The sequence below is a fragment of the Anopheles gambiae genome, chromosome X, assembly GCF_943734735.2.
Source record: "Anopheles gambiae chromosome X, idAnoGambNW_F1_1, whole genome shotgun sequence".
Lineage (NCBI taxonomy): Eukaryota > Metazoa > Arthropoda > Insecta > Diptera > Culicidae > Anopheles > Anopheles gambiae.
Window position 1 is genome coordinate 5,487,297 of NC_064600.1, and position 23,243 is coordinate 5,510,539.

A 23,243-nucleotide genomic window follows, 5' to 3' on the forward strand; every position below is an offset into this window, starting at 1 on the left:
GAAATTATCCTATTATCCCCATTCTCGTCCTGATAGCAGATTTTTCTCTCTTTTTCTTTCTTTCATGAGTTCACTATCTTTCAGTTCTATATTTGCCCGCACACATCAAAAATGTAAAACGAGCGGTGGAAAACCAGGCACACTCTGCGTCTACAAAACATAGCTAAAAGATGATCCCACGCAAATGACCACGTGTGTGCGTGTGTGTGTGTGTCCGTTCGTTTGGACCAGTTTTGTTGGGAGCTGTCCGTGCGCGATCGGTATATATATATATATCACCTGCGGGTGGAACTATTTTTCTTCACCATAAACGCTATAAATAAATGAAAACTGTATTAGAGTAATATTGATAAAGTCGTTGCTGGGGAACGCTGCTGGGTGAACGGTTGAGAAACGTTCGGAATACGTGATGCGCCGACCATCCGAAAGAGTTTGCTGCAAGAAAGTGGTAGCGCCTTATGATACCTCAACGATATCTTGCGAACGGGTAATACACTGTTCGATGCAACTACATCAAAACCCCTGGATAAGGTGTAGGATGAATGCTGTACGTCGAGAACGTCTCTAAAAATTTGCCCGAGAATGCTCCGGCGGTGTGCGCTATGGGGCGTGCAGCGCAACAGGGAACGGAATGCTTCAGATGAATCATGTTTTTTTTTTATTTGCTGGTTTGTTACGGCATACAATAATATACTCTTCCTTGTTTGTAATATAAATAATACTCTTCTAGTAGTTGTGCGCATAGCATGGCGTGCGGTTTTACAGTACAGCTAGGTTCGTCGCTTAGCTAATCTCCGACGATAATGATGATGATGATGATGATGAAGAGAAAGAGAGACGCAGAGGTAGGTTTGTGTGCGTCGTCCCAAAGAGAGACAGAGACTATCGGCACGCTAACCTCTGTCTCTCCCCGTTTCCATCAGTACCACAGCATGTGTTTTCTTGTTCCGTTGAACTACCCTACCCAATCGTTTCCAGCCAAACCGTCGTCCAATTCCACCGCTCACTCGCTGCTGCTTTGGTTGCCACCGTGCGTGCGCCGCTGCTCGAGCGCCTTCATGTACTGGATGATGTACTCGAGCTGGTTGATCAGCTCGCGGTAGATCGTCCAGTCGCGCAGCTTCCGCTCACTCTCGTCCAGGTACGAGTCGTTGATGTCGATCGTGTGGTCCTCCCGGAGCGTCTGGAACAGGAACTTCTTGTCGATCACGACCAGCACCTCGAAGATCTCGCACAGCACCTGCTGCAGGCTCTGCCGCACCTCCTCCCGCACCTGGTTCAGCAGCTCGAGCTCGTACCGCTTGTACTTCGCCTTGTTGTGCACGTTCTCCAGATCCTCCTTCATCTTCTCGATGCCCTTGGCGAGCCGGATGTAGCGCCGGTACGAGTCCTTCAGCAGCCGGTAGAAGTCGCGCGTCGCCTCCTGCAGCGACATGTACGAGATGCGCATGTAGATCGTGTCGACGATGTCGTTGCGGAACTTTTTCGGTATGCGCAGCCCGTCCTTGTAGATCCACGGCTCGTCCCGGCTTTCCCAGGTCGTGTGGTGCCGGTCCATCGGTACGCCGAAGATGGTTTTGGTCTGGTTTTTTTTTTTTTGAGAGAAGGGAGATGAAAGCCATAAGAAGGGGATTAGAGCCGTTTCATTGGACTGGACTCTTCAAGTTTAATTTGAGTTAATTAGAAGATGCAGACATAGTTTTAGAGGCTCTGAAATGCATCTGACTGTTTGAGCACCTACTCCACTGATCTGAGCCTTGCTAGAACCTTGGGTTACTTCTCAATGACTGGAGAATCTTCCAATCAGCAATTCATTCCGAGTGACCATTGCCTCTAGGCATTGGGAGATGTATACTCACGTAGTTCCTGATCGACACCTCCATCGTGCCGAGCGATGTGTTGACCTGGTCGCGCATCTTCGAGAAGTCGATATTGATCGGGGTGTTGATCGTGATCTCGTACGGTGACGGGTAGCCGCACGGGTTCAGCCACATGCGCTGCTCCGGCGTTTGGCCGTGCTGGTGATGGTGATGGTGCTGCTGCTGCTGATGGTGATGCTGCTGCTGCTGCTGGGACTGTGACTGTTGCTGCTGCTGCTGCTGCTGCTTCGTGTCCAGCGACTTGGAGTCAACGGAAAACACTGCCATGCTGAGGAACACCGCCAGCAGCAGCTCGTGTACCGCTGCATAGAAGAATCAATCGAGAGAAATGGCGAGAGAACGCTTAGAATGCGAAGCACTTGCGTTGGCGAAATCGACACCCGCCCCAGCCAAGCAGGTGTTTGCCGGCCATGCAGGGATAATGGATAAATGGGGTGTAAATTGCACGGGGGCATTTACCGCGGCCACCATAAATGGGCGCTAATCGGCGACAGATTGTTGGCATTGCCGTTGTCGCCGCGGACGCGGTTGGGGAGAGATGGTAGAAATGCGTGCGCGCGATAATTAACGACAGGTATGCTGTCGTGTGTATTGGCTAGATAGCAGGGTAGAAGGGAGGATTGGAGAATTCGCTGCAGAACTAAACGGAGATGACCTTTTCGTTTGTAGAGTTGGAAGGGGAAGATGTTGGGTGTGTGTAATTTCTCTTGATCGCCATTTACACAGACCCACACACACACACACAAGAACGAAAATGGCGCCCTTGGTGCACCATACAATTCAATTTAATTGACAAATTGCTAGACGACAGGCGCGACCACGTGGTTGCCCACTAGACGCCATTTGCAAAAGCGCAAACGCGCTCGAACGAGGGCAATTGATTCGTTTGTTTTGAAAGTAATGTGTGAGAACAGCATCACGTCAACTTCTCTGCTAAATCCGCCTGCAAGTAGGCAATCTGCATGACAAAACGATCTTATTGAGGGTTACTGCCCGCTAGCAGAGATTACAGGGTTTTCCGTACGTTCTCATAGTTGTGGGACACTTCCTTGATTCTATCTTATGGGAAATGAACTTCATATGATGGAAATTGGACTCTATGGCAACCTTTTTGGACAGGATCGTTGGAAACTCCTATTGGATTTGTGCAACAAGGATGCTATGGAGTCCAATTCCCATTACATTAAGTTCATTTCACGTAAGACGAAGTCAGTAAAGTGTCCCATAGCTATGGGAACTCCTGGTAAACCCTGTGTCTTACGAATTTCAATTAAAATTCCTTACTTAGAGGCTCTCCCTTCGCTTCCCTTCCCTTTAGCATAAAAGAGACAAAAAGCGAAATCGTTGCTCCAAACAACAGCTCCATTTCTTTTCCCCCGAATGGCAAGAAACAACTAGCTCCAAAAAAGAATGAAAAAAAAAACAACAACAACATAACATGTTTTCCTTGTTTTCCTTCTACCCCGAGTCCCTCCCCCCTCCCCCCCCCCCTCCTCTATGTTCTAAGTGGCAGTACATCGGTACTTACATATCATGCCGGGGCAGAGCAGCCGGCACCAGTCCTTGCGCAGCGGCACGCACTTGGTGCCGCCCGTCTCCGGCCGCTCCCCGTCCTTGGTGCGCCTGCCCCCGTTCCGTTGGAAGGTATGCAAATGTACGTTGATATTGTCGTCTCGATGACGTACGCGCACGACCACCAGTCGTACTGGATTCGTAACAACATCCGGTCCGGCGGCGGCGGTGGTGGTGTTGCAAAATTCGTACCGCCGCACCATTGCGTCGCCGGTGGTGCTGGTGGTGGTAAGCGTCTTCGGTGCCGGTCGGTGCGGCAGCCCACTTCCGGTCGCACTAGCGGACGAGACCGCGCGTCCGCCCTGCTCTACCCGCTCTTCCGGGCGCCCGTCGATCACTGCCTCAGATCTGCGACGTGCGGCGATCGGCGTGCTCGGTGGTGCGCCCGACATGCTGACCTGACATGCTGGGCGGGTGGGGTGGGTGGCAGTTTGATGATGGTTGTGCGTGCGTGCGTGAGCGTTCGGGCGGGTGAAGGGGGCGCGTCTCGCGATTGCGCTTTGGTCGGCTGCTTCGCCGCTCGTGTGCCTGTGCAGCAAGACGGATTGATTGATCGCGAATTATTAATGGACGGACATGGAGTTAATCGGTTGTTTGTTTGTTCTTCTTCTATTCTCTCCTTCTCTATTGCTTCACTGTAACATACAAACACACACACACACACACACATAGCAGAGGTTCCAAAATGTGGAAAAGTGAAGAAAGGAGCAAGATATTCCGCACGTGATAAGCGGAAAGCGAATGTGTGCAAAAAAGTAAGGGTTCTTTTTATTTTATTTTTTTTTTTTTGGGAGAAGCTTTTACGCCGAAGTTCCTCCGAGATCCACGTGAGATCTTTGCAGTTTGGGCTACATTTCCTGTCACGCGGTAGGAGAGCACAGTTTGAACTTCATTTCCCAAACAACGTTGCCCCTAGCAAGCTTCCGCGTAGGAGTTCCCCAGTGTTGGTCCAGCACCCACTAGAGCCAACTTCCAAACTGCTCTGGGCAAGGATCCTCTCCGCCGTTTTGTTGCCTTTTCACTGTTTATAATTTGCAAAAAAAAAAACACACACACACACTTACCACAGCGACAATAAAAGCACACACACACACACACTCGGAGAGAGTGAAACAAAAAATACAACAATACACCTTTGCTTAACCAATCAGTTCCGGCGCGGGGGCCCTGAAGCTGCCGATGTCGCCGGTGTCAGATACAAATCATAACTAAGGAAGTTTCGTCCGCTGTCGATCGCATAAAATACTCCCCGCGAGTACCGGTGAGCTTCGGCATTTCTTTTACCCTGCTTACCCCTTCTTCCGTTCCTCCTCCTCCGCCCCCCGCAACCGCATGTTTCCGCTGCATTCGGTTGCCTTCCGTGCGCGCCCAGTCCTCAAAATCCAAACCCACCATTCCTTGCTGTGTGCTGCGTTACATCCACCGGCGGATCGAGGAGAGGAAAGCGGTTGAAGGGGGGGGGGGGGGGGGAGGGGGCACACATCGGCACACATATCGCGCCCGTACGCCGGTGTGTACGTTTTTTTTTGTTGTTGTATCATTATTACAGGTACGAAATGTGTCGTGGGGGAGCGAGGTTGGAGTCATCATCGGCTCGCTACTCTGGATTCTAGCTGGATTCCGTCCCCGCGACACATGTTTTGTCGCGCGCGCGCGCGCGTATGTGTGTTTTGCCACCCTTACCACCTCCTCCCCCCTCCTCCCCCACCACCACCACCACCACCACTTTCCATGTGCGTGCGTTCGGTTTGTCTTCGGATTTCTTTTGCCGTTTGCTGCTCCAGCAGCGCCTTCTTGCGCACGCCGGGCGTTAGGCGACGAACCCGCGGCGTAGCAGGAAGAGGAGGCGGTCGTCATAGTGCCCCATGTCGATCTAATTAGTTGTGGAAAACTGTGTGGGAGAGGGGGGAGAAGATGTTACGGATCACTGCCGATGAAATTAGTGCGACCCACGAGTGCACTTATTAGCACCATGACACCTACGGCGACCTACGGCAAACGGGCAGGACACGATCGCCGGCGGTTCAATTTTTAGCCCGCGCTCGGAATTCCCGTGCAGTAATGAGCAGAATTCGAACGAACGGTTGCGTTGTTTGTCGCTGTATCAATGGCGTGAACGTGCTAGTTATCGTCTGTTGTTTACCTATTTAGGGAAACGATTCCGAATAAGAAAAAATAAATGAAGTGACGCTTGGAAATATACATTAAATTTGGGAATTGAATTAGGAATTACATTCTGGAGTTAGGCTTGCTGGAGTTTGGCCAGTGCTGCTTTTCGGATGACGTTTTTCAAAGATTGGTTTAGCTACATATCCTTCAACCACTCTTGATAGGAAAGGATGATCTTGACGAACGACAGGTCATGTCTTCGCGTCTGTTAGAATAATGGTGTTTGGAGTGCTTGAGCGGATGCCTTACCTTGTTGGAAAGAGATTCGTAAGTTCCATTATGTCCTCTTCCAAAATTACGCTCAATTTTCCAAACAAGTTTACAGCGAGAAAGCTTTTACGTTCAACTTCCAGGCTAGGTCCCAACCAATATCTAGCAAATGGAAAGTATTAAAAGAACAAAATCGACCAAAGAGTAACCTAAGCAGTTATTACCTAAGTAAACATTGAAGAATAAAACTAATGGCACAAATCACTATACAAATTCTGCTAAAATTCCTACGCTGCATATGTACTGCGAACAAATTGGATTGGCGACCAGCAGAATCAGTTACTTGATCGGAACTGAAACTGTATCGGATCCAGCCCCGAACCGAATCCGGACCGGGTACAGGAACGGAATATAATCGGGCGTGATTTCAGGACTGGCATGAGCTCAGTATCAGTTCCAGGACCGGTATAGGTTCAGTATCAGTTCCAGGACCAGTATGAGTTCGTCAAAGGTTCCCGGACCGGTATGAATTCTGAATCAGTTCCAGGACAGATATGGGTTCAGTATCAGTTCCAGGACCGGTATAGGTTCATCATAGGATCCTGGACTAGTATGAGTTCATGATCGGTTCCGGTAGCAGTTTCGGATCGGTATCAGTTCCAGGACCGGTATGGGTTCAGTTTCAGTTCCAGGACCGGTATATGTTCATCAAAGGTTCTCGGACCGGTATGAATGCATGATCAGTTCAAGGACAGGTATGGGGTCAAAATCAGTTCCAGGACCGGTATCGGATCAATATCAGTTCCATGACTTGTATGGGTTCAGTATCAATTTCATGACTGGTATGGGTTCAATATTAGTTGCAGGATCGGTATGGGTTGAGTATCGGTTCCCGGACCGGAATGGGTTCAATATCAGTTCCAGGACCGATATCGGATCAATATCAGTTTTATGACTGGTATGGGTTCAATATCAGTTCTAGGATCTGTATATGTTCATCATAGGATCCTGGACCGGTATGAGTTCATCATCGGTTCCGGTACCGGTATCTAGAGCAGTTCCAGGACCGGTATAGGTTTAGTATCAGTGCCAGGACCGGTATAGGTGCAGTATCAGTTCCAGGACCGGTATAGATTCAGTATCAGTTTCAGAACCGGTATGTGTTCATCATAGGATCCTGGACTGGTGTGAGTTCATGATCGGTTCCGGTACCAGTTTCAGATCGGTATCAGTTCCAGAATCGGTATAGGTTCAGTATCAGCTCCAAGACCGGTATGTGTTCTTCAGAGATTCTTGGACCGGTATGTGTACATCATAGATATGCGGACCGGTATGTGTATCATCATAGGATCCAGGACCTGTGTATGGGTTCATGATCGGTTCCAGGACCGCTATGAGTTGATGATCAGATCCAGTTTTGGATCAGTATCAGTTCCAGGACCGGTATGAGTGTAGAATCAACTCCAGAATCGATATGAAATCATGCTTGGTTTGGGTTCGTGAACGGGTCCTAGACTGGTATGGGTAGAGCCTCAGCCTCAGTATCATGTTTTGAAGCCATTAAATTCAGCGTACACCTCAAAAAAAGGGTATTCTTCATACTAAACAAACTTTTAGTTTAGATTTAATCAACTTTTTAATTGTTTTATTGCTCCATGTTCATAAATTCTCTATATTAAAACCTAAATTTCAAATTGGTAATAGCAAATTGAAATTAAATCATTATTTTAATCAAATAAACAGTGATATTGCTACGGTTGAGAGCGCATTACCCAAATGACCGAGAAGATCGAAGGTTAAGTCATGTACTAATTCTGTAACTTATTGTACGTCCCCTGAAAGTCTATAAAAGAAAAATAAAACCGCTTTGCCCGGATGAGATCCTGTGATTGTTCTTGGGTTGTCACTAGTGCCTCGATTTCGGATTCAATATTTATTCCTGTACACAGTTATGCTCACGGCCCATCCAAGTTATTTGGTGACGTTCGGAAAGGGGCAGCACCTAACGTAACTGAGGTTCTAGAACGTTCTCGAGGCGTAGAAACGGAGCAGATAGTGTGCACCTCTATTCCTCCACAGATCCACCGGGGGTTTAAAGATGCTCAAGATGAGTCAGCTGCCAATCCACGTTTGATGTTTCTAAAAAGAGAGGTTGAGATTTACAACATTAAATCCAAGGTTCAAAGACCACGCACTAACCGTTGGGGAGTTAGGTTCGTTCCTGGGAAGAAAAAAAAAGCCCCCCACATCATTCATTAGTTCTGGCTGTTGTTTGCCTTAGTTTGCTTTGCGTTATTAAGCGGTAACGTCCGACGTCAGACGTCCGGCTTACAAAACACCACTGAACCGTCAGCAACACGGATAGCTATGTCCGGCCCGATCAAGTGTAAAAATAATTGACACTCCCTAGTAACGATGGCACGCACTAATCCGCCCCGGGCTGTGCATCCCCAGGAATGGGCTCAAATTGGCTTGGTTGGTATACGCCCCGCCGGTAGCGTCGCGATGGTCGGGGTTTGCCATTAGCGAAGGTGCAACAACACGAACGCGCGCGCGCGCGCGCTCGCAATTAAGAGACCAAACCTCTTATCGCTAATTAGTGCCGAACGCTCCAGAAGCATCCCGCCACTCATTAAAGCATCATCTTGTGACGCCTTTTTATTATGTTTTTTTTTTGTTGTTGTCCCAAATAACCCAACCCAGACTTCACTCATTCACAACAGAAACAAACTTACAACTTCTTACAACAGTTCAATTTCTTTCCTACGAGTAAGTGATATACACGCACAAAAATTTGATTTACAGAGTTTTATAATGTATAAAGTAAATAGCATAACCGCCTCCTCCATTTCCATTTTTATTCGTCTTCTCGTTATTAATGGATGGAATAAAATAGGACCAAAGTTTGATTTTTTGTTTGTTTCGCGTATGAGTGTGCAACCGTTTTGCATCTTCCGCTCGGTTCGCTGTTAGCTCTAGTCATAGCTGCCCCGGCGAGTCTGTTTGTCTGTGTGGACAATTTGCGTGCATGCGAGCGGTATTAAGCCGTTCGCCCGCGTGTTTGTTTCACGGAGGCTACAGTGGCTCCACACAAAAATGGAAATTAAATTAATTTAAGAAAAAAAAAACCCCTACCCACTCGAAACGACACTTGAAGGTGGAGTGAAGGCACATGCACCACGAACCACGTACACGTATAATATACTCTATATCGTGTCACCTCTTATTAATACTGGCACCCTGCGTGTCTGCTCCCACCGGCAGTCTCCTCAGTGTATTGTGCGGGCCAAAATAAAATAATAATTAAAAACAAAAACAAACAATTGGACGAACTGTCTGTCAAGAAGACGCCGTTTCTACGCCCTCGCCCTCATATATCGCCGTATGCACTGGGTGGATGGATGAGGATTTGTATAACTACGCTTGCCTGCAGTGGTTTGCAAAACAGTTTTAAGTCTCTAGTAACCTCGGCCCGTGGAGGGAACGAATTTAAACAAAAAATAAAAAAAAATAGCTAAAAAGTATCGGCTAAGACGCACAGGCACATCCCGTGTACGTGTGTACAGGCTTGTTGGGTGGTGAGGCGTATATCCGCGCACACGACCCCTCTACGCTAAGCTAAGGCCTACCTATATTCGAAATGTTTGGCAAGGTACTAACACGGCGCCATAAAACTTTACTAATGTGCGTATGTATATATATAGATGTATATAAAAAATGGCCCACTCCCTCTATCCTCTGTTTTTTAGTTGTTTTGCTGCTGCGCATCCTTCACTGCGCGGGGCAGTATCGAACGAATTAACTGTCTATCGTAATCATAAATTGGTAAGTCCTCGCGAACAAATTAACCTACTCGCTTAAGTTAGCTACTACAGTCCACGGAGGGAGGGGTAGGTGGTGAGTGGTGGGGAAGAGGAGCACATTGATTGGCACTAGCCTCCCCCTTCCCCATTTCAGCCACCTACTCCCCCACTCCTTTTGGATAAGGCAATTCGAACGGGTCGAAAATAGAAAAAAAAAATCGGAACCCTCGGAACATGTCACGTTCCCGGCACCATCGTCCCGTAACGGTTGGAAGACAACGCCCCTAACACACTTAAACGTTAAACGGCTCATTCTCGTTAAGTAACAAAACGCTCACAGCTTCCCCTTCCTCCCCATCCCCGTAGTGTAAAGTGCAACGAACGGGGAAGGGAGATGTGTGTCGGGTAAAGCGAAAGAAAATGGCACAATTGAATGCTCTGGAGTACGTGTCCGGCGGAGTGGTGTGGGGGTCCTGAAGGAACCCTTCCCCCTGCTTCTTCGCGCCTAGGAGCGCCGGCCAAGGAACGGTTTCCGCTCGGCCGTACCGCCCCCGCTGCCGTTGGTGTCGTTCAGCTCGTCGTAGGTGCCGCCGCCGCCTCCCCCGCCGCCGGACGGGTCGCGGCGCCGCTCGAGATTGCCGCTCAGCGTCGGATCGTCGCCGGTGTGCCGCTTGCGGCGGAAGAACCCGCACCGGTAGAGCAGGTAGGTGAGCGCGATCAGCACCAGCAGCCCGGTAATGGCGGCGATGAGGATGAGCCACCACGGCACGTCCATCGCGACGATCGGCGGCCCCATCTCCGGGAACGCTTCCGTGCGCACGGTCAGGCTGGCTGGCTGGTGCGCCTGGTCGAGCAGCTCGTCGATGCCCTCGACGACGAACCGGGCGCTCGACCCGATCCGCACCACGTCGACCTGCGCGTAATCGCTCACGAGCGTGGCGTTCCAGAGCCGCGCGGTCACGGTGACGAGGGCGTGCGATTTCGGCCCGAGATCGTGTATCTTGCACACGATCCGCACGCACTTGGCCGTCTGGCTGGCACAGTCCATCTGGACGGCGCCGTCGCCGGCCTGCGGGCGCAGCACCATCGCCCGGTCGCGGCGCACGCGGCCCGCCCGGGTGTAGTTGGCGCTGCGCAGCGCCGTGAACGGGCTGGGCGGCGCGCTCGGCCCGGTGCGGCTCGGCAAACCGAGCGGGTTGACGAGCGGGACGGAATCGCCCCCGGCGACAACGGCACCGTCCGGTTCGTCCTTGCGCAGGACGTCGCAGGTGCTGCGCCCGTCACCCATGATGCCGGACATGTCCAGCACGGGCAGCGCATCGAGGTAGAGCAGCCACTTGCCCTGCGGTTTGTTGTTGGCCACCTGCAGCGGCCAGTCGATCTCCAGCCGAACCATCGGTGCACGCCACGGCCCGTCGTTGTAGATCTGCAATTGGAAAGGGTTGGGGGAGAGGTTTGGGTGAGTTTTTGGCATTGATGCATGAGGACGTGTGGGGGTTGCGATAAGGTACGAGTGGCCCACAGTAGCTGAAGATAAGATGTGATGTAATAATCAATCCGTCAATAAAAGTCCGATCTTCCATCGATTGCGCAAACGTTACGAGTTATCATCGTATCACCTTTTCTATAAACTGCCACAAATATTGTACCTTAAGCGTTGTTCCATAGTAGACTAAGGTACCTAAAAACGAAGTGATGATGTATAAATGCAACGACTGAGAAAATAAGAAAGTCTCAAATTTTATCAAAAAATGTGTTGAAACTTCTATCAAACTTCCTGTTTTTACGATCAATTGAAAATATGATTTTTCGACGGCCAACAAAGTACGAAGGTCGAGCACTGCACACAACACTTCATGAAGACTCGATCCAAACACAGTCTCAGCTGGCAAATCCGACGTTTGGGATTACTCAGCCAGCTATTTGTCAGCGTTTAAAAGCATTACGCATGATCCGGAAGACCAACCAACCAACTGAAAAATTGGATCGATACATGGATTACCTCCAAACCAGATTTTACTTTTTATTGTGAACGAATCCACAATCTGCCGAAAAGATGGGAAAATTTCTGTTATACAAAGTGACTGAATTCACTTTTCTGAATAAAATCGATGTCTATTCAGGCCTATGAAACATGGAACACCGTAAAAAACGTCCAAACTTATTTATAGACCTGATAGTTGAACAATGTTCAGAAAGCACCTTAACATCGTTTACTTGGGCTCGAAAACGGTGTATAAGCGCCACTTCCAACAAACAGCTTAGGACTTCTCTTTAGGAAATTACTCAAGTCCGCGACCCCAGCAACTTTGGTGGACTTATAGAAGAATTGGACCTTCAGGTCATTTTTGGAAACCAAGTCAAAATTCATCTTTATGCTCTTTGAAATCCCACAGAATCTTTCATCTATTCTTGAAAGATCTCAATATGATATCAATGCTTCTTCTTCTTGTTCTTATTCGTGGCAAGACATTGAGTTTGCGTACCTAGTCAGCGACGGGCAAGTGAAAGCAAAGTGTATGGTTGCTGGTTGTCACCGATGTTCCGTTCTTCGCAGGTTTTAATGCTTTCTCCAAAAGCTGGTTGGTCCATAACCTTCGATTAGCCTTTGATTTAATGCAATTTGATGACGTCTGTTAATCAGCAAATTGATAGCAGAAGCAAAATAGCTCAATAATGTTGGTTTCCATCTTACCCCATGACAGGGTCTCCGTCTTTGCCAGGTGGGTGTCATGATGCTTAAAGCACCAGAACATGAGATTTGTACTTGATTTTATTGCCGTTTTTACCAGTTGCTGAATATTTACGACACAAATGTTTACGTGTTTAAATTCTTGGAAATAGTGTTGGAGAAAAGAATGCTTGGCGTATTTTGCCTTTCTAGAATAAGACCTAAAAGGTTCTAAAACAGACTTTTGTTGAGCCTGATGCCAACAAGTGTTTGCTGTGCAATGCAAAATGCGAACTTTGGACTATTTAAAACACGAAACGTTGCACTTTCTAAAGTTACACGTTATCCCCCTCTAGCCCCCTCGCTTACCTGATACTTGTGCTGCACGGGCATACCGATCTCGTCCAGCGAGTGGATCGCACTCTCGCCCATGATCTGCTCGCCGCCCCCGCCGTAAAACACCTGCTCCGGCAGCGCCTTGCCGCTGATGCTCAGCTTGACCGCGCGCTGAATGCGCAGGTTCAGCTGCGCCCGCGTCCTATTGCCCGTGTCCTGCGACGTGGTGTTGACGAACACGGCCAGCGCCACGTGCTGCGAGAGACCGTTCGGGCCCTTGCTCGACCCGTACTCCTCGAGCGAGCGGGCATCGAACCGCAGCGACAGCTGCACCTCACCGTTCCGCTTCAGCGGGTTGCCGATGCTGCAGTCGACCATCGTTGCGTTGTGTGCGCCGCACACCGACGAGCCCTGCGTAGGGAATGGGAAAAGGAATTTAAATGCGGCTGCTTATAATGATTAGTGGTGCAAAATGTCATAACCATCACGAGATGTACACCAACGAAAACAATGAGCATGACCGTGGTAGCTTGATGCTCATTGCTGATACTCCATGAAAGTGCGTCATGACATGCCGAACGGGACATGCGAATGCTTGAGTCCAACGCAATGCTCTTACTGACCAGCTTGATGCCGTTGCAATCATAATTATGACTTTTTAGTGGCTGTGAACAGTGCTGCCAATCAGCAACACTCATAACTAAAACGGCTCAAACCAGCTCACAACTGAGATGATCAGAGGTGAGACTGAAACAGTTGGAGGATCAATCACATGCTGATCATCACAGTAGAGCTCGTGACGCTGACATTATTTTGTATCGGCCGGAATTTGTCATGATTATGTCAGTAACATTTTGCAGAACTGATCACAGTAAAAAAAAGTCATGACAAAGTGACTGACCAAGCGTTGGTTGCTAAAATGTCACGAAGCATGCATTGGTCACATCAATCGTTTTGAGTATCACCTCTGATTATCGCAATTGAGTGCGTTACGCTGACATGGATTTTGTTTCCGTCAGATTTTTTTATGACATTGACATTTTGCAGCACTGCTGATGATGATAGGGATGGTAAAATATCATACCTTCGAGCCGGCGTACGTGAGGGAAGCATCGTGCCGCACGTACAGGTGCGTTTCGTACGCCGAATCGGCCCGATTCTGTACCGTCAGGGCCAGCGTCAGCGTCCGGTCGAGCCCCAGCACCAGCTGGTACTCGCCACCGGCGGCGCCACCGCTCCGGGCCAGCCCCACCAGCGTCGCGTTCTGGATGACCAGGGCCGACTGGCACAGCCCGTCCACACCGCAGTCCTTCTGAAACGGCATGGTGTACGTGCGCTCTGCCGCCGTCCGGTTCAGGATCGGTTCCAGCCGGGGCAGCTCCCGCTCCTTTCGACCCCGGCGTCCACCAGCACCGGTCCCACCGTTCGCACGCTCCTCGTCGAGCGTGTAGCTGATGCGGAACTGGATCGGGTTCTGTATGTCGCGCGTGCCCTCCTTCAGGTACGCCGTCACATCGTGGCACACCGGCCTGCCGCTCACCGCCAGCCGGAACCGGCGCTTCAGTATGTTGGTGCGCGTCGCGGCCGCACCCGGGACGGCCGGGGTCTTGTCCGCGCCCGGCCCACCGCCGGTGCCGAAGTACACGCGCGAAAACTTGTTCAGAAACGTTTCCGCCTGGATGGTGCAGCGCAGCTGCAGGGACGAGTCCGCCGACACGTCGCCCTCGCTCAGGGACGCATCGTCCACCGCACTGCACGCCCGGAAGCTGAAGCTGCGGGGTAAAATGAGAATAAAGTCAGGTTAAAAGATGGAGCGCGGATGGAGCAGGGACGGGCACTCCCCACTTACCACGTGACGTTTGCGGTCGGATCGGACGGGCAGCCGACACGGGTCGGATCGATCGAGCCCGGCTCGCCCGCCTGCTGCTCCTCGTACGTGCGTATGTTGATGATGGGGCGGGCGAGCAGCGCCACGACCCGATCGCTAGCGTACGAGCCGATGATCAGGTCGGGATAGGAGTTGCCGTCCAGATCGTGCCCACCGTCGAGCGAGCTGCCAAAGGTGCGCCACGGCGTCGCGAACAGCTCGGACGGATCGATCGTCTGCACCGGCTCGGGCGACAGGGCCCCGTCGGGCGTGCCGAAGTGTATGTACACCCGGCCACTGCCGGCCGACTCGTACGGTGCCCCGATCGCCACGTCGTCCAGCCCGTCGTGGTTGAGGTCGCCACAGTTGGCGATGGCGGTGCCGAACCGCGACTCGAGCCGCCCGGTTAGCCGCTGGTCGTACTCGGGCCCGAAGCTGGTGCCCCGGTTCAGGTAGACGTACACCGCGCCTCCATCGGTACGGTTGAAGTAGTTCGGGGCGCCCACCAGCAAGTCTAGCCGGCTGTGGAAGAGAGAGAGAAATTCGATAAAGTAAAAATGTAAAAAATAATAAAATAATGCCACATTTTTGCGCGCTGCAACCGTTCCGTAAATGGGGGGAAGTCGACCTCACTTAACCTTCGCGACAGTCGGTGCCGCATGAGTGCCGTGGTTTGCGCGAGCGCGGGGTGGGACTACTGGGGGACACGTGAGCATGGGGCGTATGCAAAACTGATAGCAGCCGCTTGGTTCGGTTCGAATTCCACGGATTATCAATGGCTGGAGCGTCGCCGGCGCGGCAGCACAACTAATAGAGCAAATATTGAACCTGGCGGAAAGGGGGGGATGAAGCTTTCGCGCGCACAAAACAACACACACACAAGCGGGAGTACACGTCACTGCGGGCGCGGAGAAAAGCAAACGTGCGATATGCTGTGTGTGCGAACTAAACAGAGCTTATCAACGGGAGGGAGTGAAAATGATAAAAATGGCTCATGTTTGTGCTAACAGCTGCCCCCGGCGGTGGTTTCGGACCAGTAAGCTTCCCCTATGAGTCTGTCCTTCGTCGGCAAGGAAAGCAGCGTAAGCAGATTTGCCAATCTGGCGAGAAGCTTGATTCATCCGTACAATGGGAAGAGAGTTGAGTCAGAGAGTTCCATCTCGTGGAGTATTTTAAGATCGATGGAGGGGTTTTTCTGGTGTTTTGTGGTGATATACTGGCTTTACGAATTCACGCGAAAAAGGTTGATCATGCACTTCAAACAGTGCTGTTTACAAGAGCAGCATCGTACCGATCGATACCAATCGATGATGTAATGCACGCACCGGGAGGGCCTGATGACGTGGCGAAATCGCAAGCAAACGAGATCGTGATTTTATGATTCTCACCACCCCGCCCCAATAATGCGCATAATTCCCGACGGCTCGCTCGCGTTATCAGCGATAAAAAAGCCTCAAACTAACGAGATAATATCCCATCTCCTCCCCCTCCCCACAAAATGCTTACCCATCGCCGTTGATGTCGGCCGACGCGAGCGTACTGCCAAAGCCGGACCCGAACTGTTCGCCCCGCAGCGACACGACATGATCGAACGGGTTGCGCTTCTGCCGGTTGGTAAAGATCACGACCTCCCCGTTGCCCTGGGCGGCGCGCGGCGCACCGCCCGCGTACGCCATGTACTCGCCGAAGAAGCGGCCACCGGTGACGGCCATGCCGAGGTAGCTGTAGTTCGGCACCGGCGAGTGCAGGTTGTCGTGCGGCGCAAAGTACTGGAACTTGTCGCGCGACAGGAAGCCGCCCTCGATCGCGACGTTAAACAGCGTGCCCTTCCAGGTCATCGCGCCGGGCGTCCCGATCAGCGCGGTACCGTCCGGCAGCACCGCGCCGGACGTGCCCGACTGGCAGAACGCGTACTGCTGGTGCTCGCGCTCGATCGACCGGCCCCGGCACACCTCGACCGCGAAGCCGAACGAAAAGTCCTCGTTCAGCACGTAGCAGACGCCCTGGCCGAGGTACAGGCCGGGCGAGCCGGGCCCGGACGCGGTGTACGCCAGCGACTGCGGGTTGTTGATTTTAATGTACCGATGCGCGCACACAAAGATCTGCGACGAGAGAGAGAGAGAGAGAACGAGAATTAGAAAATTGCTTTTTGTTCTGTTGCGGTGTTGTGTGAAATGCGTCTGCTCTGCTTGCCTTGTTCTCCTGGCCGCCCGTTTCGACCGTGACGCCCAGCCACTGGTTGTTCTTGATTTCGTCCACACCGGGCGGCTCCAGGCGGGACTCCCCGTCGCCCAGCAGCTCGTCGTCGTCGAAATCGTCCGCTAAAAGCCCGCACGCAAAGAGAGAAAGTGTCGAGCGATTAGTATTCGGTTTCGATTTCCCACCACCAAGCGCTCGATACGGGCGCCGCAATTTAGTGCAGGCAGAATCAAATCACACGCAAAAACGAAAGAGCGAGAAAGCTAACGCTAAATTAAAGATCAATCGAAGTAAAACTATAAATAAGCAAAACGCAATACGCCAAACAATTATACAAAAACGATTTACAGGCAAAAACGGGCAACGATGCAACAAAATGCAACAGAGTAACAGTGATGCAATGAAATAAAAAAAAAATACCACATTGAACGGGTTTAAGAGCAAATCGAAATCGAATCGAAAATATTAAATAAAAAATACATTAAAAAAAAAACAGAACATCTTCATGCCAATGGGGTGTTAAAAAAGATGCAAATGAATGTAAATTGTAAAACTGTTTAACTTCAACGATACGGGCATGCGCGAAGGAAAGGGAAGGGGAGGGTTTCGGGAGGGTGATAAGCGTTGGGAAATGGGCTTTTGAAAAATTTTAAAAATAACGCACTTAAGGGAGCGAGGGAAAAAAACGGGAACAAACTCAAACACCAAGTTGGGACCAAACCCTACTCACTCAATCGCGTACGAGGTACCGTGCTACTCGGAAGAGAAAGAGACAGAAAGAGAGAGAGACAGAGAAGGAAAGAGAAAAATGCCCTTAATCAAAAACAGGCAACCCTTCTTCTTTTCGATAAATTCGATACGCATTCGTGATGAAACGGGACCGTCTGCACTGTGCACCCGTAAGCAAACACAAACACAGCGCGCAATATGGGGAAGGAACTGGATCAGGGTGTGAGGGGGGGGGGGAAGATTTTGAGGACCGGAAACATGGGGGGGGGGGGGGATTTGCTGCCCATTTGCTTTTCCTCGATCGAGCGCAGGCCGCATGCCGCAAAACGAACTAATCAGGCGGCGATACAACTATTTGCACACTAATTGCTATGTTTTGTACGCTTAAACATGGTGATCTGAATAGCAAGAGCGCTCCTTGGCTGCTGCCTAATCGGTACGATAACATTAATGTGTTTTTTGTTGTTGTTGTATGTTTAGTGTGTGTATGTGTGTTTTGTGTAAATATAATGAAAAAGAGAGAGAGAAAAAGAAAAACATAAAAAATTAATCATTCCAAGCTAATATATATTTATACACGAACGGGATCGAACAACAAGAAACAACAACAACAAGATAAAGATGCAAAACCAAACAAATGGCATAGAAGAGAATGAAATTGGATTAGAATAGAGTAGAAGAAAAATAAACCCAATAGACAGGCTGCACTTACACTTACTGTACGCTTGGCGAAAGGGAAGATACTTCCCGGTGGGCGCTAGTGACGAATAGCGTAAGAAAAGGAAAAAAAAGGAGGAAAGAAAGGGGTTGGTTTTTGCTTCATTTTTCTATTTCAAAGCTGTTTTACAGATCTTGTAATCAGTGCTGCAAAATGTCACTGTCAATGTCATAAAAAAAAATGTCAGCACCACGTGCTCAATTGTGATAATCAGAGGTGATGTTCAAACAGTTGGTGTGGTTCAATACATTCGTTTGGTGAAAAATTTTGCAACCAAAGCTTGGGCACTCACTATGACATGACTTTTTTTTTGTTTTACTGTGATCAATTCTGCAAAATGTCACTGAAATGTCAAGTCATGTCAGCGTCACGAGCCTCTACTGTGATGATCAAAGGTGAGACTCAAATAGTTGGTGCGACCGTCACACTTTGTTCAACCAACTCTTGGTCAGTCACTTGGTCGTGACGTTTTCTGCCTGGTGATCATCACGATAGTCATGGGAGATATGTGGTGCGTGCGGGTGGTTCCTAGCAACAAAATGACCATGTTTTGTCGCTCTGTTTGACCCGACAGATCATCAAAGCAGACAGAGAAATCATGCTCATGTTATTACTTAGAACTACTTGCCTAGTATGTCCCAAGAATGTCGTGATCATCACTGATAGAAAATGTCATGACCAAGTGAGTGACGAAGAATTGGATGCTTCAAAGGTGACAACCTAGCATGTTATTGGTCCACCAACGGTATGAGTCTCATCGCCTGATCATCTCAGTTGTTACACGTGAGCTGACTTGAACTTCGTTTCAGTCGAGACTGTTGGTGGTTGAAACTTCGGCATGCCACTTTCATTGAGTATCAGCAATGAGCATCAAGCTACCACGGTCATGTTGATTGTTTTCGGTGATGACCATCATGACATTTTGCAGCACTGCTATTAATAGCGCTATCGTTTCCTTAAAAAAACGATTGGATTGGACTTGCACCAATTCCAATTGCTGAACAATGGTTTCGCTATGATTACGATAAAATGTCATGTTTCGATCCCAGCAGTCAACTGTACTGAATGAGATTCAGTTAACAGCATACTTGCCACAGGAAAGCATTACTGAAATTATCAGCTAAAACAAAAAAGAAGTTCCGTGTGTACAAGGTAATGGCAAAACCCAACATAAACAATCAACCCAGAAGCATTGGTTCACGGTTCCGTGCGTTTTTTGAAATGTTTATATGAGTGTGTGTTTGTATGTGTGTGGCGAGAGCGCGCTGCTCACACTAGAACCGAACCGAACGAGCACGGTTTAGCGAAACAAAAGTCCCGCAACACCCTCCTTAAGCCCATTGCCTTTTACGGAACCACCCATTCCACCATCATCACCACCATCCGGAATGGCACCGGAATGTAATTAAATCAAAACACCCGTGGCCGGGAGGTTTCTCTTTTTTTGTTTTTTGTTTTTGCTCTGACGGATACGCGCCTGAAGGTGCGAAAGGTCTCTTATGTTACGCGATGGGTGATGGGTGGTGGAGGCTGACAGGGAGGAGGGTATAAACATAAAACCGTCCCAGCACCAGCAGCAAGAAGCGTGTGCTGTTGGTTTGGTCGTTATGGTTTTGTTTTATGAAACGCTCATCATAAAACGCGGGGCAGTCGTGGAAAGGGGGGGTGAAAAGGATCGTTTTTCGCGTGCAGCACAAAATCTCCGCGAAGCGACGAAGCCGCAGACAGAAAAAAACAAGCAGCAAGCGCGGGAAGAAAAGGGCGCAACCATTCTTCCTATGGCCGCTGGAATATTTCGAGTGTCCGGGCGAGCACGTCTGCCGTTTGCTTGCAGCCGGGATTTTATAAATATAACTATAGTCGCACGGGGTAAGCGCGACAATAAAATAGCTCGATGCGGTCAATGTGTGTGTTTGCGGTAAAACTCCTATCCTGCTGCTGGTGCTGCTGCAAAACATCTGGAAATAATCCGGCGACCAACTGGAGAGCATTAAAACGGGATTACGACGCTGCAACGGCTTTGTGTGTGTGTGTGTGTGTGTTTCTGGCTGGCTACTACTTCATCTTCTAGCTATATATAATTGGTTGCTGTTGTTTTGCTTCCTCCTCGGATGCTGGCTGCGATTACACGGGATGAGATCATCCCGGCGTCCCGGGCGTCAAGTGGATATGATGCCGCCTGCCTATGGCGGATGCACCTCCATCGTCGTCTTTTCGCTGGGCGCGCGATGTTTCAGCATTTTTGTTCGCGCCTCTCTCTCTCGTTGCCTCCCCGCCCGTGTGCCCTTTTTCCTCTCCACTCCATCACACCGAAATGGCTCGTTGCCATTGTTATCCAACTGTTTAGGCGAGCAGCGAAGGGGATTGAGTTTTCTTTTTTGTGGATTGGGTAAATTTGTTCTGCCAGTCACCGGCAGCATCCACGTTATCGATAGGCGCACACTTACACACACACACACACACACGAACGCAGACATTAAGGGTTGATTGGTGAGGTTGAATGGTGGCAGGGCGCATCGAGAGATTGAAGGTTTCTTTTATTGCTCCCCGCATCGTGGCGCGGAGGTCAGGGCGCTGTTGTTGACCCTTTTGGCGAAGGGAATGCTGCTGCCGATGCTGCTGGCACTAAAACTTTACGCTTAAACGTGAATCTGTTTAGCTATAAAATTCGAATAGCGGTAAATTGAAGATTGGGTAGGAGAATGGCACAGCACATGGGACTTTCCATGTATCGATTCGTTTCGTTTTTTACAATCCTACATGAGCTAACATGAAACCTTTTGCGCCCATCACCGGGAACTAAACGCTTCTGCCATAAACATATATATATAAAATATGCTCACACTCTCCACAACTACTACCACCACCAACACCACCCACTTGAAAAAAATACCCAACCACCAAAAAAAAAACGGATACATAGCAAGAAGAAGCCCCCAACACCATCCCTTTTCTGTGGCGCCTTTCACGCTCCACCACCGCGCGGCTGCGGGCGTTCACTTACACCGGTGGCCATCGGTGATGACCTGCGTGCAGTCGTCCTGCGCCAGCGTAATCGGACACCGGAACAGGGCGCCCGAGTGGTTCGAGCCGGGCTGCAGATTCTGCCCGAGCGGTGCGCCCACCAGCATCCTATAAATGTATAAAACACACACGGGGAACGGGTTTGCCAGCGAAGGGTTGTGTTGTTTTTTTTTGTTTTTTTTTTTTTTTTTTTGCACCATCAACCCACCCGGAGGGCAAAATGAAACGAAAGGGATGGGAAGAGGAATGGACAAAACAAAGAAGAAAAAGAAAAAGAAGAAGAAAGAGAGAACAAAAAACGGGTTAGCGTGTGTCTGGGCAAGTTCGTTCGTTCGTCACCTTCTCCCTTCGCCCGAAACGGCACTTGCATTTGCATTGGTGCCACCACTCGTCCACCGTCCCGCCTCCCCACTTACCAGTGCGTTGCATTTCCGGCCCCGTTGCGTCCGCCGGCACCGCCACCACCACCGACCCGCTGGCTGTGGCCGGCGACCGAGTAGCCAAAGTAGGAACCGGGCTGGCCCTGCTTCTCCAGCATGTGGCGCGTCTCGAGGTTGAAGGCGAAGGTGCGACCGGCCAGCACCACCACCACCACCACCACCGCCGCCGCCGCCAGCGCCAGGTGTGTCATCTCGGTTCGCTCACACGCACGCACACAGAGACACAAGTGCAGGCGCGCACGGATGGGCGGATTGATAAAACGAGGGCGAATTTCGCGGCCGTGCCCAGGTGACCACCCCGCGACCGACCACCCCTATGCACTGGGGCGCTTGGGCAGACGGGTGTTTTTCTTTTTGACAGGGTACGGGGAAGAGCGGGGCTAATAATTAAAACCAGCCGCACACACACACACGCGCGAGAGTGGGTTTGGGATGAGAGTGGGTAGCGGGACCGACAACTACCGAGCGCCAGCGGGAAAATCGTAACACATTTTCATTCACAAAAAAATAATGAAACGCTCACAGACAAACACACACACACACGGGACGCTGGCTGGCTGGGTAAAGGAAAACAAACACACGCGGGGTCGACACGGAGCACAACAAATACAGCACGGGAAGGGTATGGTGTGCGTGTGTGTGCGTGCGTGTGTATTTTCACCGTGCGTTCGGATGAATGAGGAATGTCGAGCGGGTGGTAGGGGAGGGATGGGAAAGGAGGAAAGGAAGGTGGCGTACGGGGTGCGGGTTTGCTGCAGCACGGAACGCGGGAGAGGTACGCGCTTGGCAAAACTTTGGCCGAGTATGGGAGGCCCAGGGAGCGTTCGTTCCGAGCCTGGGCGTGCGTGCGAAGAAAACGGTACTGAAGCAAACGGTAGACCGTTGGCTCGGTCGCGGGTGGCTCCTGGACGACAGCGTGCAGCGCCCGTCGTGTATCTCGCTTGCTGTTTGGTGTGCCGGTCTCGCTCGCTCGCTCGGTCTTTTGCCCGTCGCTGCTCGGTTCGCTCGTTCGCTCTCTTTCCCGCTGGACAGTGGGCGCGAGGTAGTGTTGGATGAGAGTATTTTTTATGTTTTTTTTTAATATTTTTTTTTCAGTAAGATTGAGATCAACAATTTTTCGATGGATTCATTTTTTGCTATTTATTTTTGATCAATCAATATAATCTCCACCAGATACAATTTTTCATCCGAACCCTATCTTTGGCCATGGAACAGGTTCAGAACCTGTATCTATCTCCTGTAAGGCCCGTGTCTGTGCTCCATCGGATGCGATTTTATCGGAAGGCCTGTCAAAATTTTATATGGAATTTGACAGATAACGTCGGACGTGCGATTTCGTCGTACGACGGAATCAAAAATTTTTGATTTCGTCGGACGCCGCATCCGATTTTATCTGTCAATCTAAACTCAGGAATATAAACTCAGAAAAGAGTTGATTTTACAAGAAATGTTAGCGCGAAAGTAAACAAACACAATCTTGTTAGAGCCATGGCGAATTCACGTGTTGATGATGAAAAACTTATAATTTTGGTACAGGAGCATCCTTTTCTTTGGGATCTTCGCGATTCGAGGTACAAAGACAATTTTTTAAAAAAGAATACATGGGATATGATCGGAAATCAGCT

The 23,243-nt window shown here is 50.0% G+C and overlaps 2 protein-coding genes across 5 annotated transcripts; both read right to left on the minus strand.

The window, feature by feature from the left end:
* Positions 1-635: 635 nt before the first annotated feature.
* LOC11175599 (uncharacterized) lies at positions 636-4,688 on the minus strand. 2 transcript variants are annotated; one of them, XM_061657938.1, is made up of 4 exons: positions 4,586-4,688; positions 3,409-3,980; positions 1,860-2,182; positions 636-1,582 (listed from the first exon to the last, which is right to left on the minus strand). In XM_061657938.1, the coding sequence occupies exons 2-4, from the start codon at positions 3,842-3,844 to the stop codon at positions 1,004-1,006; spliced, it is 1,338 nt and encodes a 445-aa protein (XP_061513922.1). In that variant the 5' UTR covers positions 3,845-3,980; positions 4,586-4,688; the 3' UTR covers positions 636-1,003. The 2 variants fall into 2 exon arrangements, with proteins under 2 accessions (XP_061513922.1, XP_061513913.1); XM_061657929.1 differs by having other exon boundaries at positions 4,517-4,674.
* A 3,936-nt stretch (positions 4,689-8,624) lies between these two features.
* LOC1271955 (integrin alpha-PS1) lies at positions 8,625-22,575 on the minus strand. 3 transcript variants are annotated; one of them, XM_061658039.1, is made up of 9 exons: positions 21,595-22,575; positions 21,159-21,286; positions 18,155-18,193; positions 16,702-16,829; positions 16,015-16,610; positions 14,491-15,030; positions 13,726-14,413; positions 12,675-13,052; positions 8,625-11,060 (listed from the first exon to the last, which is right to left on the minus strand). In XM_061658039.1, exons 1-9 carry the CDS (start codon positions 21,807-21,809, stop codon positions 10,140-10,142), a joined length of 3,633 nt encoding a protein of 1,210 aa, XP_061514023.1. In that variant the 5' UTR covers positions 21,810-22,575; the 3' UTR covers positions 8,625-10,139. The 3 variants fall into 3 exon arrangements, with proteins under 3 accessions (XP_061514023.1, XP_061514018.1, XP_061514029.1); XM_061658034.1 differs by having other exon boundaries at positions 18,149-18,193; XM_061658045.1 differs by lacking the exon at positions 18,155-18,193.
* Positions 22,576-23,243: the final 668 nt, after the last annotated feature.